Source organism: Saccostrea echinata, unplaced genomic scaffold (assembly GCF_033153115.1).
Source record: "Saccostrea echinata isolate AGI-Se365-2 ecotype Australia unplaced genomic scaffold, CSIRO_AGI_Sech_v1 ptg000030l, whole genome shotgun sequence".
Lineage (NCBI taxonomy): Eukaryota > Metazoa > Mollusca > Bivalvia > Ostreida > Ostreidae > Saccostrea > Saccostrea echinata.
Genome location: NW_026889779.1, coordinates 9,118,264 through 9,135,304, shown reverse-complemented (window position 1 = coordinate 9,135,304; position 17,041 = coordinate 9,118,264). Strand labels below are relative to the sequence as shown.

The following is a 17,041-nucleotide window of genomic DNA, read 5'->3' as shown; positions in this document are numbered from 1 at the left end:
TGTCAGAAACAAATGTTTTCGTTAGAATGTACTTGGATAAGTTTATCTTTAGTGGACAGACTCTGAAGTCACATTTCTTTCCATATATAGCTGTACTTCGATATTTCTTACATGTATGCGCATATTGTAGACTGTCGGTGGAGCCTCACCACTGTGTAAGGATGTATTCTGCCGGCAATGCTGAGGTGTCTGCCATTTTTACGGAACTTCTCTGGTTCTGCCTATCAAAATAAACATATTTTTTAACCACTAACCCCTTATTTTCTATTTACATTTTGATTCTTTGTAGTTTTGATAGTATTCTCAACAAATATGAAGAAAAGTAAAATTCCAGATCATAAGTTTTCAGAGAGAGAAAATTTTTATTCATTGTCTATGACAAATCCCAAGAAGTCTGGTTTCCTGTCATATTTTCCTATGCCTTATATCTGAAAAATATGCTCACTAACTTATATTTTACTCTTCCGTATTTTGTTTCAAATAACTAATTCATCGACTTTAAGTACTAAAATTGAAAAGTTAAGTTCAAGTTATCTCAACAGAATGCATCCTTAAAAAAGATTTCGATATTCCTTTTTCCATATTTCTTTTTCAGTGACATGTACTGGAAGTTATTTCTTTAGTGTGTGTATTGGGCTGTTTCTTATGCCATGTTTCTTTTCAGAGTATTCTTTATTGAAATTGGCTTATGGGAATGTCTTTAAGATGTATCCTGGTCTGTCCTTCGTGCCACATTTCTACTTCTGTATCTTAAGGCACTTTGAGTGATTTTCGTACATCTATTGTGTCGACTGACACTTGTCTAATGTAGTGAGTCTGAGTATTGCGGAGTTCCTTTATTATACTAAAGTTAGTTAGTTATATTTAAGGTGAATTGTTTACTTCTCTTTTAGTATGTAGATGAACAGTAATTTCTTTACTTAATAATATGTACTCTCCCTTTTACTAAAACTCTGCTACATTATAGGAAATCCTTGCATTTTTGGCTGTGAACTTTTCTTCGCGACATATTATTTTCTGTACTTTTCTACATTGAAAAGTAATGACCGTGTAACGTTAAGAATATTTTTTGTATGGTAAATATGTCCATGGTCTACTGAGAGAGTCTTTAGAGTGCGTATGGACTGTGACTGTCCTTGATTGCCAATGTTCTATTAAGACAGGCCCGTAGGAAGCAATTTCAGTTGGGGGGGGGGGGGCACAGCCATACATTTTCAGTTGAGGAGGCACTATCAACTACCAAAATTTCTTGACAAGCAAAAAGAAAATAAAAAGCTCATCAGACGTTTTTATTGAGGGGGCACAAGTATATAGTATCTATGTTTTCTATAGTAATCTATATATCGGCAAAATTATGGGGGGGGGGCACGCCCCCCCCCCCCCGGTTCCTACGGCCATGTAAGATGTAGTAATTGATGCATTCCTTCATCCCACACAAGATTTTTATCGATATTTATGCTATTTCTTCAGGACGAAAAATTGAATTGTTCATGGTCTTATTCAACAGATTGAATCATCAAATGGTCAGGAATATTTGCTTTATGGGAAGTGTAATCAAAGTTTGGCCTTGGGTCTAGAAATATTACTTTTTATGCTCATCGGATTATTTTTTTTTTTTTTTTTGGGAACGACAGAATCAGCATATGCACGTCCCTTATACAAGTCTTATGAAAAGAAATTACTGAAACGTTTAATTATAATTCAAGTTTCCTAAAGTTCTCATTCAAGGGTTCTATTTTGTCTGGTTAAGTTTGAGTATAGGTATGCATGGTCACTATAAGAATGTTTTCAAGTTTAACAATTTATTTTTTTTTCCACTCCTTTAATAACTAATTTAAACAAAAGGAATTTAAGCAATGTGCACTTATATAAACAAAAGTGTATAGAATGACTAGATGAACAACAAATTGGCATGCAATGACATGACAACTGGTGACTGGACGTCGATGAGCTACTAATAAATAACAAAAATGCCTCTGAAATGAATGGTAATACATGTACTACATTGGTGAAAGCACTGTTTTAATCTGAAGATGACTTTATTGACTCTGTCAGTTCGTCACTACGTTTGTTTAATTCTCGGACGTCATCGAAGAGATTACGTAATTCACGTTGACGGATCTCGTTCTGCTTGAACGTCTTTTGTAACACTGAGCGCCGCTTCCGTTCCAATACTTCGGAATTCTCATTTTCTGGTGTAGCGTTATTAAACACAATAGACGGCATGTCCACAATGATTTGCTTCCGAACTGGAACCGCACACTTTCTATCACCGTATATAGAAAAAGACTGACTTTCCGCCAGCGGTTGACTTTCCGCCGGTGGCGCCACATCCTGGTCCCGTATACCCTGGCCATTTAGAATCAAACTGTCCGTGATTCCGTTGTTATTTTGTTCCTCTTGAGATTTCCTTGGAGAATTAACCACACGATCATTCGAATGTAAACCTCGTCCTTTACCCTCTAGAAGAGTCAAACGTTTCTTTTTATCATGCTGAAATCCCACCGATTCCTGTACAACTCTCTCTTCCGGCATTTCCATTGAATCTTCATCGTCTGAAACGTTCGTTGGTGTGTTTGTTGGGAGATAGTAAATGCAGTAGTATTCTCTCAATTTGTCCATATTTATCTTATCTTTATCACTTAACGCTTCAAACCTAATAGCTTGAGCTCGCAAATCAAGTTCGTCTGAATCCGGTCGTACTAGACGCTTTAAGCGTGTTCCGTTATTACCCTTGTAGACAGCCTTGAATGGGTTTATTTCTAATGGGTCTCTTTCTTCTCGAGACGGTAACGTACCTCGCCTGTGGATTGGAGAACCATCTAACACTAGTTCCTTGCTTTTAGCGATAGATTTACGTCCTATGTTCGGGATGCTAGATGTCGGTTGTACGGTGGTTTGTGGTATCCTTTGTAGGTTTGCCCGAACACTGTCGTCCATCAACCGTTGCGACACACCTTTTTCTGATAACTGTGGACTTTTAGAAGGTTTGTAAGTCTGTGGTTCTAGAATCTGTTTTCCCTCTAATGGGGATATATGTGGAGGAGACCTCTTTGGTCTCATTTTCTGGAAATGTTCGATGGTAGTCACTAAAGACCGCTTTGAGTCTGGCGGAAATTCCTTTGATCTGTTCCGTGCAAGCGCGTTATCTTTACTGTATTGGCGCATGCGTAATCTGTCGAGTGCATTGGCAAGGTGTGACTGCTCCTGAAGAATAAGTTCATCTCGCAAAGTGGAAAGCTTTTTAAGGTACTCAGCATGGTGCTGATAGGATGACCTATTGTCCTCAAACCAGGGCACAGTCCGGGAACGCCGGTGATCAATGCTTGTCCTCTCCATCAGTCTACAATGGTAAACAAAACATGCCAAGACAGATGATTTTACATTAAAGTGTAAAAGGAGGAACTTTCTCTGAAGCAACAAACGTTCTGTTTGTTTCTTTAAATGCACATGAACTACATGTATTCGTTCAATTTGTAAAATAGTAAGGATAAAATAATATCTTTGAATGTTCCATTTAAACAAACAATAAAAGTTTATAACTTCAGAGCTATTAAATGGATTTCTCCAAACATGAGGATTTCATGCAAGACGACGTAAATTTGAATATTTACATCTTTTTCTTTCTGCATTCTACCTTTACGCATTTTACAACCGAATTTACGAAGCTATAGTTACTGTTGCCTTATGAGGGATATTATCTTTGAAACATTTACAGAAATTCTTATCTGACAAACAAAGAAAAAACAGTGTATACAAGGAACGCAATGTAAGTCTAGAATCGATCGTGTTTAATACAATTGGCATAATAATGCCAAAAATAAAGGCTCACATCTAATGTTTGTTAAGAAAAAAAATACTGAACAAACCAACCTAGGTAGATGAAAATCCGATTCCGACGAAAATCGAAAACATCCTTTTTGTCTCATTTTACAGAGAACAATTTTCGAAAACGTTATATGTCTCCAAACTTTTACATCAAAATGTAAAGCCAAATGAAAATGAACTTAAAAAAATCACTGACGACGAACGATCGTGTTAATCCTGAGAGCTCGCGGGACGTCACATAAATCTTGAAGGAGTAACTTCTCCGACAACACTTGTGTTTAAATATTCAGACAACAACCAAAAGAAAATGCAAGAATATTCATATACGAATAGATCAATAACAGATATTTGAAATAAAGTGTTTAATGTTTGTCTTGTAAGAAGGGTTAAAAGGTTTTTCCTTCAGTACACTCCAATCTTTTCTTCTTAATTGCCACTTAATTACACACGCTCGGCAGGGGTTTCCTAGACGGGAAATGGACGGCCATCAAGGGGAGCTAATGCCCACATAAAAGATTCCACGTCAGGTGCGCACTGCAACACTGGGCATCCTTTGAAAGTCACCCTTCTTTGAAAAAGAACTATGAACTCGCCCCCGTCGTTGAGACGTGTGCTTAGATTCGATGAACTGTTCTAATGTGAGTTTTGTAACAAGGCGTAATACCCCAAGTCTTCATGGTTCCTAAGAGACAAATGCACGACTTCTTTTTAAATAACAGATTTCACAAAAATACAGAATGCGAGAAAGAAAGGAAGAAAAGATACACCTGGTTTCTTCAACCCGAACAGTCACGGGGTATTGATGTTCTTAAAGCGTTTACGGCACATTAGCTGATTATACCATTTGCAAAACAAGATTTCAAAAGAAGTAGCAATAATGTACTTAAGAGAAGTTAATTTAAGTTTTCTAATCTGCAGAAATTCTCATTTCGTTCTATACATCTATTTTATTTTGGTGACAAGTCCTGAGGAGTGATTTACAAGTTAACTGTGATTATGTTTTGCTCCATTAGTGGCTGCAAAGTAGCAATTCAACCCTATGAAGGTAATAAATGTATTAAAGAAAAATCGATGCTCTAAGCACACAGAGATTTTTATCACTCCTGACTGTTATGAAATTTCTTCAATGTTGCAGTTTCAATCAGTCTCTTTTATGCGCTATTGATCGAAAGTGAAATAATTTTTGTTGATTGTTACTTGTCCCTTTTGTCTGAAGCATGGAGTCTAATGATTCTGCACCGGAAGTTTGTTCACAAAGAGGACTGGCGATGCAAATATAAACAAAACTGCATCAAAACACCATCGAATGTCACCACACAGAAATTTCTTTATTCAAGCAAGATTCCAATTAGGAAACTCGACCACCTCTCCCCTGCAGACAAATCACCAACGATGCAGGAAGTTCAACCCGTTATCTGAATAAAAACCTTGCATGTATAATAAACTTGCTCACGATTTAACCAAAATGCGCGCGACATTCCGGAAGTAGGTCTAGTTTATCTTGACACTTGAAAAAAGAAACTGTAGACGTTTCTTTGAATCCATAATAGGCCTCTTTGACGCCTGCACTTCTTGTGACCAAGTTTCTCATTTACAAAATTGGAAATAGAACTGAACTCTAGGTTGACGCCAACTGCAATGTATGTTAACTGTAATAAAGAGAAACTAAGGAAAAGTAGAAGACAAGATAACGGTAGAATTTGCTTTGAAGAAGTGTCATGCAAATGTATGGGGAAAAATCCCCCAAATAGATGAAAATTTACATTGTTCATGTATCCCTCTAAAGGTATTATGGAAGTTGTCAAGCTCATTTAAATAAGACGAACGTTTTTTCATGCCAGTATGTAAAAAATCTAGAATTTATTTTAAAAATCATACTCATTACATATCCCTTTGTATATTATACAATAGAAATAGACAAAATCTTCTAATTTTAGACGAACATTTCTATATAAGCACTTTCAAAGCTTAGTAGCTTAGAAGTTCAATTTCCTCGACCATAGACTTTAAATGAGAATCAGTTTAAAAATTTTCAACCACTTTAAACTTTCAACTGTAAGCACCAGTACCTACCGCACAAGTAACTGTTTATCTTCATTAGACAAGGATACAGGGAACAAATTCAACAGCTTGCGCTCCTCGGACATGTTGGTTCTTCTTTATAAGGACCCTCCACACGATAGCGAGAGGCTCATAACAAACAAAATCAAAAGTCCCCACTTATTTAGAGAGAGACCAGGTTAAATAGACTTAATTGAGATACAGAAGTTCCTCACAAAACCAGCTATAATTATCGCGTGCTCAATTCTGGAGGGGACACAACATTCACAAAGGTATTAAATCATATGTCAAAACAACTCTGAAGTGCGAAGAAGAAAAATTTAAAGGACTTTGTGTATTTGATAAATATTTTTGGTGTTATTTAAACTACTGATATCGTGATTAGATCAATGTGTCAGAGGGAACGAAATCATCGGGGGGATAAGAAAGCTTCAATGGACCCCTAAGCCTTGCTAGTGTCCTCAGAGTAAACAGGGGATCTGCTGGAATCCATAAAAACGATATTATCCCACAATTACAAACCATTAATATATCATAAATTAAATATCATTCCATTAAATTATAAGAAATTGCTGAGAAAGATTTTCATTTGGTTGTAATCCCAGCAGACGAGATGACAAGCCCGGGTCAGACCTTGTTCCAGTGTATAGAACTGGCAACATGGATACTTGTATGTCTACAGAAATTTAGTCCTAAGACCTAACGATACAGGACCTCCACTGGAGAAGGCTGGGCTGACGGGGTCTCTTAACTGGAATCCAAGAAACATCAAATAGAGAGAGACAGAGATATAAAAGGCGTATCCAATAATCCTTATGTTGTAATTTATACACGACAATTTAGTCCCGCTGGTTTAACTTGAAGTGTCTAGTGTTTTAAGAAGATCAGGTGACAAATTTAATGCTATCTTCAAAAAATGCAATTTGATGCCAAATATTACGCAATAGTTCAATAAAGATATCGATCTTTAATGAATTGAAATTGTTTATTTGACGATCAAAAGAACCATCAATATGTGTAAATTAAGCGATCTTTTAATAAATTGAGGAATAAATGACAGAATAAATCATTGAATGAATAATGTTACATCGAAGGTATGCACCGGGAGCACTTTTAACTTTCTTAACTCAAAATCTTTGACAGTTACAATGTAGATCTAGTTAGAGTTAAAAAACTTAAATTGTGTCACAATACTACTCGTATGATTTTTCTTCCACAAATATTTTCTAATTTACTTATGAAAGGCTGAAATTACAAAAATCAATCGAATAAAAACGACATAAAGACAGATATGCGCTAGTATTTGAAAAGCTGCAGTCATATTCACCTTTTTAAAATTCAAAACACAACTCAGCCATTTAAAAAAAAGTCTGTATAGATGCAGATACATACACTGAACTTTCTTTTAATGTCCTTTCAATCTCATGACTTTAGGAAAAAATTAGCATCGATAGCATTCATCAGCTTTACAATGAATATCTTTTATGCCTTTCGTCACTCAATCCTGTCACTATATTGGCGACCTATATTTACTAGTATATATCCTCTTCATGAAAACTTAATTGTAATTCATCGTTTTATCAGTTACTATTCCTTTATATGGATAGAATCTTGTCAAATCTTAAAAAACTAAAATATACATCGAACATCAAGAAACGTTTATTTTTAATGTTTAAAATTACCTTAATCTTACCTCGGAGATATTTCCAGCTGAAAACAACACTACCAAAATATTTCTACAAAAAACAACTCTTGACTCCGCGGTGCCCTACAGTGAAAACTTTCTGATATCTACCTTAAAGATGTTCCAGCAATAGACCACTTATACCAACAAAGAACAGCGGGGGAGCTTATCCCTCACCTGTCCAGATTCATCTCCTAATATCGATTTGTGAAAAGCAAATAATATAAGAAAGATTACGAACCTCTTCAAATTCTAAATGATAGCATCTCAGTCACAAGCACTCAAACTGAAGTTCAAACACGACTTATCGATTTGAGATAACCGCCCTAGTGGACGAATTCTATAATGTTACACAAATTAACTTCTTGTATTTACCTAGATCTCCAGTCGTGTCATAATTTTCACTTATCTTCGGAACAAAGACGAAATAAATCTCTTCATGCATTTCATTTTACATCAATTTAAACTTTTTGCGGAACTGCAGTTCAATACAGTTAATGTTCGGCAATTGAAATACAACATTTATTCTCGGCAATGTGCTGTTTAATGGATATTCTTTCCTACAGTTTCTATTTGTTTCTACACGTTGCTAAAGAGCATGCAGAGGAAATTCCTTTAAAAGATGCATAATTATCAAAACTAAATGTTTGAAGGAGCAGTGAATGTGTTTTACACAGGAACAGAACTTTCCCAGAATGTTTTCTGTGATACTCAGTAAACTTTGTTACTGGAGGAGAAAAAAATTCCACACATCAAAAGAACATAAGCATTGTTGTCATCTTTTTATTGCAAAAAAAAAAGACCTCAAATGTTCATGTCATTTTGAAATTCAATTTTATACTCGAATGAATACGACGAAAATTAGTCTTAATACTTCAGCGATGTTGTGAGATGCCTTGTCAATGATGAGTAGACCAGACCATTTTTTACAAAGTTGCAAAAGAATTTGATTTCTTTGAGATATCAATCTTATAGTTTAAAACTCACGGTGAAGTGAGAAACGAATTGCAGATTACATTATGTCGTCCATGTTTAAGAGCTTTACAAAGCTGAAAGCTCGATTTCTTATTTCTTTCTTTTTAATCAGATCTGATTTGACAGTAAAGAAGCAATGTTGACCATAGTTTGCCAACAATAATAATTCGAAATGACAAGCATATTCGTGCAACGGTCATCAAATACAAACACTTCATGTCCTTCTTTTAATGTACGCCAAACGAACGTTGGTTAATTCTGCACAGAACTATAAATAAATATATTTTTACGACAACTTTTTTTCTGCCCAAACTGTCTTCTTTTAAATGATTATTCGGACATCAATTTTTATTTAATATTAGAAGTATCAAGGAATGTCAAACATACAACTGCTACCGTAATCCTCTACAAGCCTTATCTCTGCCAAATTTGAGAAAACTGATTCGAAATTAAAAACCCCTGTGAACAATGTAAGACTAGCAGAATGTCAATTCCGGCCGGGTAAGACAGATGACTGGTGATGACCCGGAATGATCAAGTCGATAAGAATTAGGCAGTGGAATAAAGAAGTTCTGCGACCTTGTATATCAAACATATAATTACTGGCAACCAGCTGTCTCTTCAAGAATTTGTTATTCACTGAGAAAACAAACACATTATACATGATTATAAATTATTCAAATTGATTAATTTTCGATACGCCATGAGCCAACAAAAAGTTCCTTTCTTGGTAGGTAAAATATTTGAAGATTTAATCGGAATACTCCAGTCAGAGCCGATGTTTCTGCTAAATAAGACCGCTATGGATATTTTTTTTCTTTTCCACTTTTAAATTTAAATCTATTAAATTTCTGTAAATTAGTATTATGTAAAACCAATCAAATAATTCTCATTTCTTAATTTCTTCTCAAGTAAGGCTTTGATTCATGCGTTTTCAAGACATTGCAGTCTTTTTAAATAAAGACATTTTTGTGTTTTCCCTTTTCCAAAGAAGAATGGAATAAAAACTTTTTTTTCTCACCAAGCAATACGTCAATTAGCTGGACCAAAGCATACAAACGTAAGACATTTGGGTGATTATAAAACATAATCTAAACTGCTATTAAGCGATTGTCTTCCAGTCTTCCAACCATGCACGCAACGTTTACAAATGCAGAAATAAACAGATTTGGTTTGGTATAAACACAATAACAACAAATATGTAGTCCCCTACCAGTAAAATTTCCGCGCCTTTATTCCAGTTATCTAACAAAAATCACCATTTGAATAACAAGAAAGACCTTTTATTCAAAAACTTCTATATAAAAAGATGAAGTCTCTTGCTGTGGCCTTCAATTCGACATTTAGATATAACGACGGTGTTTTTTTTTTTTCCTTACAATATTAATATTTATTCCTACGTTGATTCGACATATCCCTTTAAACTCGAAATAAAAGACACCACAGAGTCTGACACACCTCTTCATATTTGGATAGTTTACTAGAGAAAGGCATTAATGGCAAACTGATGGCATACTCCTTGGACTCAAAGGCCTCGGATCCCACCTCTGGTGTTCTTCGAGGCCCGTGTCTGCTCTGCCCAAAAACTGTATTGTTTCAATGGACTTTTGAGCTTGATTTTCATATTTTATTACCATTAAGGGTAATAGCAACATTATCCAAATGTCAATCTTATGAACATTATACATGTTCTCAAGTAATTTGTTTTTTAATTGAAGCACAGAAAACGTTTAAATTCAAAACTAAAAGTCTATTCGAATATCTGTGCATCTGGACATAACGATTTCGTCTCTTTAACCAGCGTTCTTCTGTATGCACGCTGAATTATTAAAGTATTGAATAGCATTATCACCCTTTTCAATCAAGTTTAATTTAAAGATTTAAAACACTTTTCCAAATTTGATATTTTGTAATTGTATAATTAATGCAAACTGCAAAAGCTTATTATTTTCATTAGAGCAATTATAATTTCCGAAATACGTTAAATATGGTCTTATGGAAATGTGAGCGATAACATCAGAGGAGAGAGAGAGAGCGAGAGAGAGACTTTTTGCGATTTTAGAGTTGTGAAAATACAGGGCACGGAACTTAAAGAAGTAACACCTACCCAAGACCCTCAACTTCAATTCCTACATCATCAAGGCTGATGACGAAATCCTGCTGGTCATAGTGGTCAGATAGGGAGGACTTCTCACGAACATTGGAGCGTGCATACATCCTCCGGCGGGACAGTTTGTCTAGAAGGTCATATCCACTGACCATCTTCAGATTTCTATTATCATATACGTCCACCTGGCGAGTTTGTTGACCGCAACTTGCCAGATACATCTTGATCACAGGAACGTTTAAACAAATTAAGCTGCAAATGCCAGCAACAACTTCAGCATAGCGAAAGAAAGGGATGCAATACAAGTATGGGGAACAATGTTGAAAATATCACAATGTTCCAATCTAAAGAACAATAAGTCGTCAAACATTGATAGAATTGTCAATAAACTTCGGTAATACTGCTGCTGTATTTAAAGTTTTGGGTAAATATAAACATACATATGGCAGGTAAATTCTATTGTTATACGTAATTCCTATTCTCCGTTTATTGTCCACAATCCCCACTCTGGAATTGTTTTCTTTTCTTTTTATCATGTCTTCACACAGTATTGCCAAACAAGGAACAAATTCCAATAGAAAGTGCCAAAGTCTCAAAATGTTTAGTCAAACAGCTAAAATGTCTGTAAATATAACTATGGATTAATATGAACGTCGAGGATATAAAAGCACAATGGATACGTAGAAAGTTGGTCCAAACGAGGTAATTACGGCTTCTTTGCAAACATGCAGTAACGGTGATTCTTCATAGGTAGGGTCCAATGGTTCGATCAAGTGAGCCAAGGCGCGTTGGATTACGGTCTTTTCAGTAATCCTACATCCGGTACACAGGGCTGGTAATCAGAAACTCTCTGCCTGAGTTCGTCTTTTGACTGACTACGACTCCTGACAATGCCAAACGTCCAGACACGACATTCTATATAGCCTCCCCATCGTCGACATGTATTAAAGGATATCGGCATTTATTACCCCTCCTCTGTCTTATTACTATAGAATTCCTCTCCGGTTCAATTGATATCAAATAAATTTTGAATGGGCTTATCAAAATACCCATTTTTCATTCTGATGATTTTTACGAAAGTAAAATATGTTTTCTCTTCATTCTAATATTACACGGTTACTATACACGTCTTCCTTATTTCGTATAAAATCTTTATGAAATGGGTATTTAAAAAGCAAATACTGGAACTAATGAAAGGGCTAAATAGATAGAAGTACATTAAAAACTGTTGTGACCGAACTTCATAAAAATACCAAAAGTAGAGACAAATGACTAGCGTCGAGAACATGGCTTCGGATTTTAATCATAAAAGTGGATCTAAACAACTTCTCTGCGTGCATAACTTTAAATCCTTCAAGAGTTATGATCAATACAATGTCAAAAAGAACATAAAAGAAATTACAAGTCTGCTTGTTGTTAAAAAGATGATTGGCATTTTGTATTGAAAACTGATTTACAACTTAATAATTGTGGTATTATTTCAAATGCGGGGGTCTTTCATTAAAAAAAAACAGTGGAGACAAGAAACAAAAATATCAAAAGCAACTTAAATACAGTGGATAGATGCACAAAAACCCTTCAAAACAAATGAAATCAGTTAATCTGCTTCACGAACTGGCACTTCCTCTGTTCAATGTCTGCATCATGACGCAAAATATTTATTTGTTTCGTTAACACAACCAGCTTGGTTGTTAGCTGATGACCCAAGGTGTCATTGTATCCGCACCTTTTATAATTTATATTTCATAACGTTTTTTATATAAATAAGGAAATAAGGAGGTATAAGTTTTAGATATCATGGACTGAAATCACATTAATTGCTTTGTATTGAAAAATATCAATACGTTCCAATTTCTAAATGTACTTATAACACTCCCTCCAAATAAAATAAAAGCCCAAAATTAGAACGCTTATACCCAAAAATTGAAGTTGAAAAATAACCAATGAGCAAGCTTTAATTGTTTCATCCAAGAAAAATCAATCCATCTAGAATATATGTGGACAAATAAAATTCTAAACAGTGCTTGGTCAAAATTTCTACGATGTAACCAATTCCAAATACTCCTTTGAAACCCTCACCACAACTATCGTTACCTTTTACCGACGACTTCCAGGCAGTTGTCCGCGGTGTGGGGACGCGGTGGAAGGTTTTCTACAAGTCAACACTAGAACTTGAAAAAATGTTAAATGGTTAAAATTGTTTTAAGAAACTTTTTACTTACACGTATTTTAGTCTCTTGGTCGAAAGATGCACTCCTAGAAAAAATGACGTCATTCACACTGTGACGCACACACTTTACTAGTACATAAAGGTTGCAATGAATCAAAGACAGCAAATACCTTATACACAGGAAAAGGCTTTAAGAATTAAAAGAAATTTCAAAGGCATTTTCTAGGAAAATAGAAGAAATATGTGCTATTTAGATAAATTCGGCCCATGCCATAAGAACCAAAGTTTGATCTACAAAAATACATCAGAAATCTCAGTGTTCAGTAATCCCGCTTTTGGAAGTGATTAATCTTAGGCCTATAAATCACAATTCAAATGATTCTAAAAGAGTAATCATCGAGAAACATTGTTTACCGATTTCTGAAAAATCGTTAGAGAACAAACTTAGCATTCATCATAAAATTAGAGTTGCATAACGAGGATTCCGAATAATTCAGTTCAGTTCAGAATAAACCAATGTACAGTACATTACAAGAACTAAGAACAGTGATTAAATAGTTTGGTAAAAAGGCTTGAAAAGGGATTTCTTGTTTGATTTTCTTTAGGCAAGAGGTACAACTGTGTCAAATAAATGAATGTTACAGGACGACATCTAAAGAATTCTGGTGTTGGTCCAATAAAGCAGAGAATTAAAAGTGCAAAATTCCGATAAAAACTAGCATGTCAAAGAAAAATACGAACATTAGGTGAAAAGGTTTGCACCTTTATGATAAAGAAATGTAGATAAATCATATTCCACATATATCTGAATCATGTTTTTCATACCTACAAAGAGGAACAGAAATGTAAAACGTGTCAATTTAATCAGATGTTTGAGTCGCATTCACCACTTTAAATGATAAATACCCGGATAAAAACCTTTTTCGTGTTTTAAACAGCTGTAAAATTATATACACATTAGCATTCAACTAAATGGCCCTCTTTTCAATCGCGACAATATCAAATAATTATAAGTTGCGCTGGGATTGAAAAAATAAGTCAATAAATCCATAAATGTTATAGTTGGGTAATGAATTCATAGCGAACGCAATTTCTATCAACCTTCAGAATTTTCGTTCAATTAATTTTAAATCTTAAATCCATTATAATGTCATATTTTGAGAAAAAACACAAATGTAACCCATTACTCCATTATATTTGAATGCTGAATGCAAGCTGCATTTAACAATTACAATGGAACTGAGTATCACAACTGGCTGTAATTTGAGGGTACAAAGTAACATTGCACATATATGTACAGAATTTCAAAACCAAACCAAAACCATCGATTTGAGAACTCTTTCAATATAATGAATAAAATTGCTTCAAAATTAAATTTAAAAAAAATACTTTAAATAACTCTTATGAAACACTGAAGTTATTTCAAAGTAGTTTTCATATTCAAGGAGAGTTTCTTGTTGTTTTTAAAAGATCATATGCATATCGTTTGGTCGTAATTTTTTAAAGTCTAAAGTTGGTTTGTTTTGATAAACAATCCTATACATATTTCATTTATTTCTGAAGAGCAGAAGCACCTTAAAGCTATTTTATCAGTGAAAAATGGATATTAAATATAATTAGATTACTAGAACTACATATATTTCAGAGAAAAACAATCAATTTTATTGTCATGACAATTGAATGCTAGTATAAAATATAAACGCGATAGTGTGTGTTTTACAGAGTATATTCAAAATCTAATCTCCATCAAACTACATAATAAACTTAATTTTAAGGAATTCAACAAAATTTGTGACAGCCTAAATACGCCTAAGGCAAATAATGGTAACTTTACCTCGCTTCCGGTCCCCTTGTTGGAGTGATATCCGGAAGTGACAATTCTTGAAAGGAGCACATAAACAAGTTCCGTTCCTTCATGCTTGTACTTTGCTAATTACCAAATCATTATTCCGGATACTGCTTATTAGATCCGTGTGATGCGCCCAACGCAGACGACAGACTAACATTCGTAGCATTGACCAGGCCTTGCCGCAAATCAGCGAGCTGAGAATCTTCCATTGATTGTCTTATCTTTTCATAAATGATTAGAAAAAAATCCGTTTAGACTTCGTTTTAAGCTTACATATTAAAAACTGAATCCTCTCTCGTGCAATTGAGTAATCCTAGTTAAAAAGCGGACTTGAATTGACACAGACAGATTTTAAAACCCTTTTTCTCCAATGTTTGTTAAGTCTCTCTATAGTGTCGATTCTCTGGAAATAAATTTCAATGTTTTTTGACAATCCTTAAATGAGACGGTACTATCGAAGGGTTGCTTTTACAGCAGTTTGAAAAAGTGCAATATAAATTATCCTGAGAATTCTCACTTTGCACTATCGCTACCACATCAAGCCCAGGGTAGGGTGCGCAGTTATGATTGTGTTGCCAGTTAGTATACAAGCACTATCAAGATTAAAGAGTTCCGTCATTGCTTGCTGGAGAGTCATTCCACCCCCTTGCCAGTCTCGTAATTAACAACTTATCGTCTTCTGGTCCACAAAAAGAAAAACAAATTCAAAAATTCAAAAAAGAAAAGAGAAAAGAAAAGAAAAGTGGTGTCGTCGAGTGCGCTTCTTTAAAGAATCCAATTCCCTAGAAATAATATACCTCTAATGGACCTCTAATGAACTACCTTGTGTCCAACGGCCTTGAAAAGAGCTGTCATATTATATAACTATCTTATTTTATTTCAAAAATCTTGAATTTGCGTAAGAGTAATGTAAACATTGTTAAAAACCAAAGAGAGAAATTGCCATCTGTACTAAATTTGTTTGCTTTACAGCCAACCTTGCAGTTCAAATCTTCAAAAGGGTGTTTTAGATTTAATTTCTAGTCGTAAAATAATGAAGACATGCGTTAAGTGGTACGCGATATTTTTAGAAAGCAACAAATGTCGTTTGATAAACTTTAATTTACTCCACCTTTCGATAACATCTTACTTAAGATTTTAAAAATACTTTTGGATATTGAAATGCAGTGAGGATGATGACACAACAAAAAATAGCTGTAGATTTATTCAAAGATATATTTGACAAAGAGGTCTATATAAGTTTTTCATTGCTGATTTATTTCTCCATTACTTTGTAATGCGACCACCAGTGAAAATAACGGTGGAACAGAATTTGATATAAAGTTCTAAATAATTTCCAACTGTACTTTATACTAAATCTTACAGAGATTATCACCCTCTAATATATTAGATAAATTCCCCAGGACTTTGAGTTTTTATATAAAATATATGAGTATACCTGCATGTCATTCAATAGACTGGTTGTTTTTAATAAGAAACTTTTAAAACACACTTTTGAATACGTTTCCATGCAAAAGAATACGTTTCCATGCAAACCTTTGAACTCTTAGATTGCTTCGTTCCTGTGGCTACAATATGAATAGACCTCAATCTACACTACATGAATATGAGCCCATTTCACATTCAATAGGCTTATAGCTATTGATAAGGAAATCTTTAAAGATGAACCAAAATGTAAACTCAGCCCATCCTCGGGACAATAATTAAAAATACACATATTCACTACGATTCAGTAAAATGTCATTTGTGTCCATTTAGTTCTAACGAAGAAAGTTTTCAATGGACCCTTCCTATGTTCAATTATATTTCATGAAAAGATGCTTTGTGCTAAGTTTGGTTTAAAGTGGCCAACCGGTTCTGGAGAATGCGTAAAAAATGTGAAAAATTTAAAGACAGAAGACAGACCGATTGATGAAGAACTTGCATCACTTAGGTCCACTTAAGTCTTTGTCTCTGCTAAGCTAAAACCGAAGTTCTCTTGATAAAAAGAAAAAAAATCCCCTAAAATAATCTAGAATCTGAATATTTTCAAATAATATTTTCCAAAGAACTAATTTTAAAGGTCGCATGTAACTGTTTAAAACATTTGTAATATGGTTTTCAAATTCCTGATTACATTAATTCGTGAATAATCAAATTTCATGCAAAATTTTCACAATAGAACATTTTCATTCTGTTACTTAAAATAGATTTCAATACAAATAGATTTCAATATACAAACAGATTCAATACAAACTCTTGATCATTCGGCCAATCAAAAAAAGTCTTCCGTACAAATGCATTTAAATTGTCATATCTCTACAGTAATCCAAAATAGTAGAAAATTGCTTCAGGTGAAGGACAGCTAGACCAAATACTTATATAAGC

At 34.4% G+C, this 17,041-nt stretch overlaps 1 protein-coding gene across 5 annotated transcripts; it reads right to left on the bottom strand.

Moving 5' to 3' along the window:
- Positions 1-1,807: 1,807 nt before the first annotated feature.
- Positions 1,808-15,184, bottom strand: LOC133197229 (uncharacterized). Of its 5 annotated transcripts, none has more exons than XM_061333150.1 (2): positions 14,660-15,184; positions 1,808-3,343 (listed from the first exon to the last, which is right to left on the bottom strand). In XM_061333150.1, the coding sequence occupies exons 1-2, from the start codon at positions 14,740-14,742 to the stop codon at positions 2,023-2,025; spliced, it is 1,404 nt and encodes a 467-aa protein (XP_061189134.1). In that variant the 5' UTR covers positions 14,743-15,184; the 3' UTR covers positions 1,808-2,022. The 5 variants fall into 5 exon arrangements, with proteins under 5 accessions (XP_061189134.1, XP_061189137.1, XP_061189133.1 ...); XM_061333153.1 differs by lacking the exon at positions 14,660-15,184 and adding an exon at positions 12,750-12,826; XM_061333149.1 differs by lacking the exon at positions 14,660-15,184 and adding an exon at positions 10,656-11,532.
- Positions 15,185-17,041: the final 1,857 nt, after the last annotated feature.

Coding starts and splice junctions, on each gene's coding strand:
- LOC133197229 (XM_061333149.1), bottom strand. CDS start 10,876: ATGTATCTGGCAAGTTGCGGTCAACAAACTCGCCAGGTGGACGTATAT. Junction 3,344..10,655: donor ATTGAAGTTGAGGGTCTTGG/GTAGGTGTTACT, acceptor TTACCATTGTAG/ACTGATGGAGAGGACAAGCA.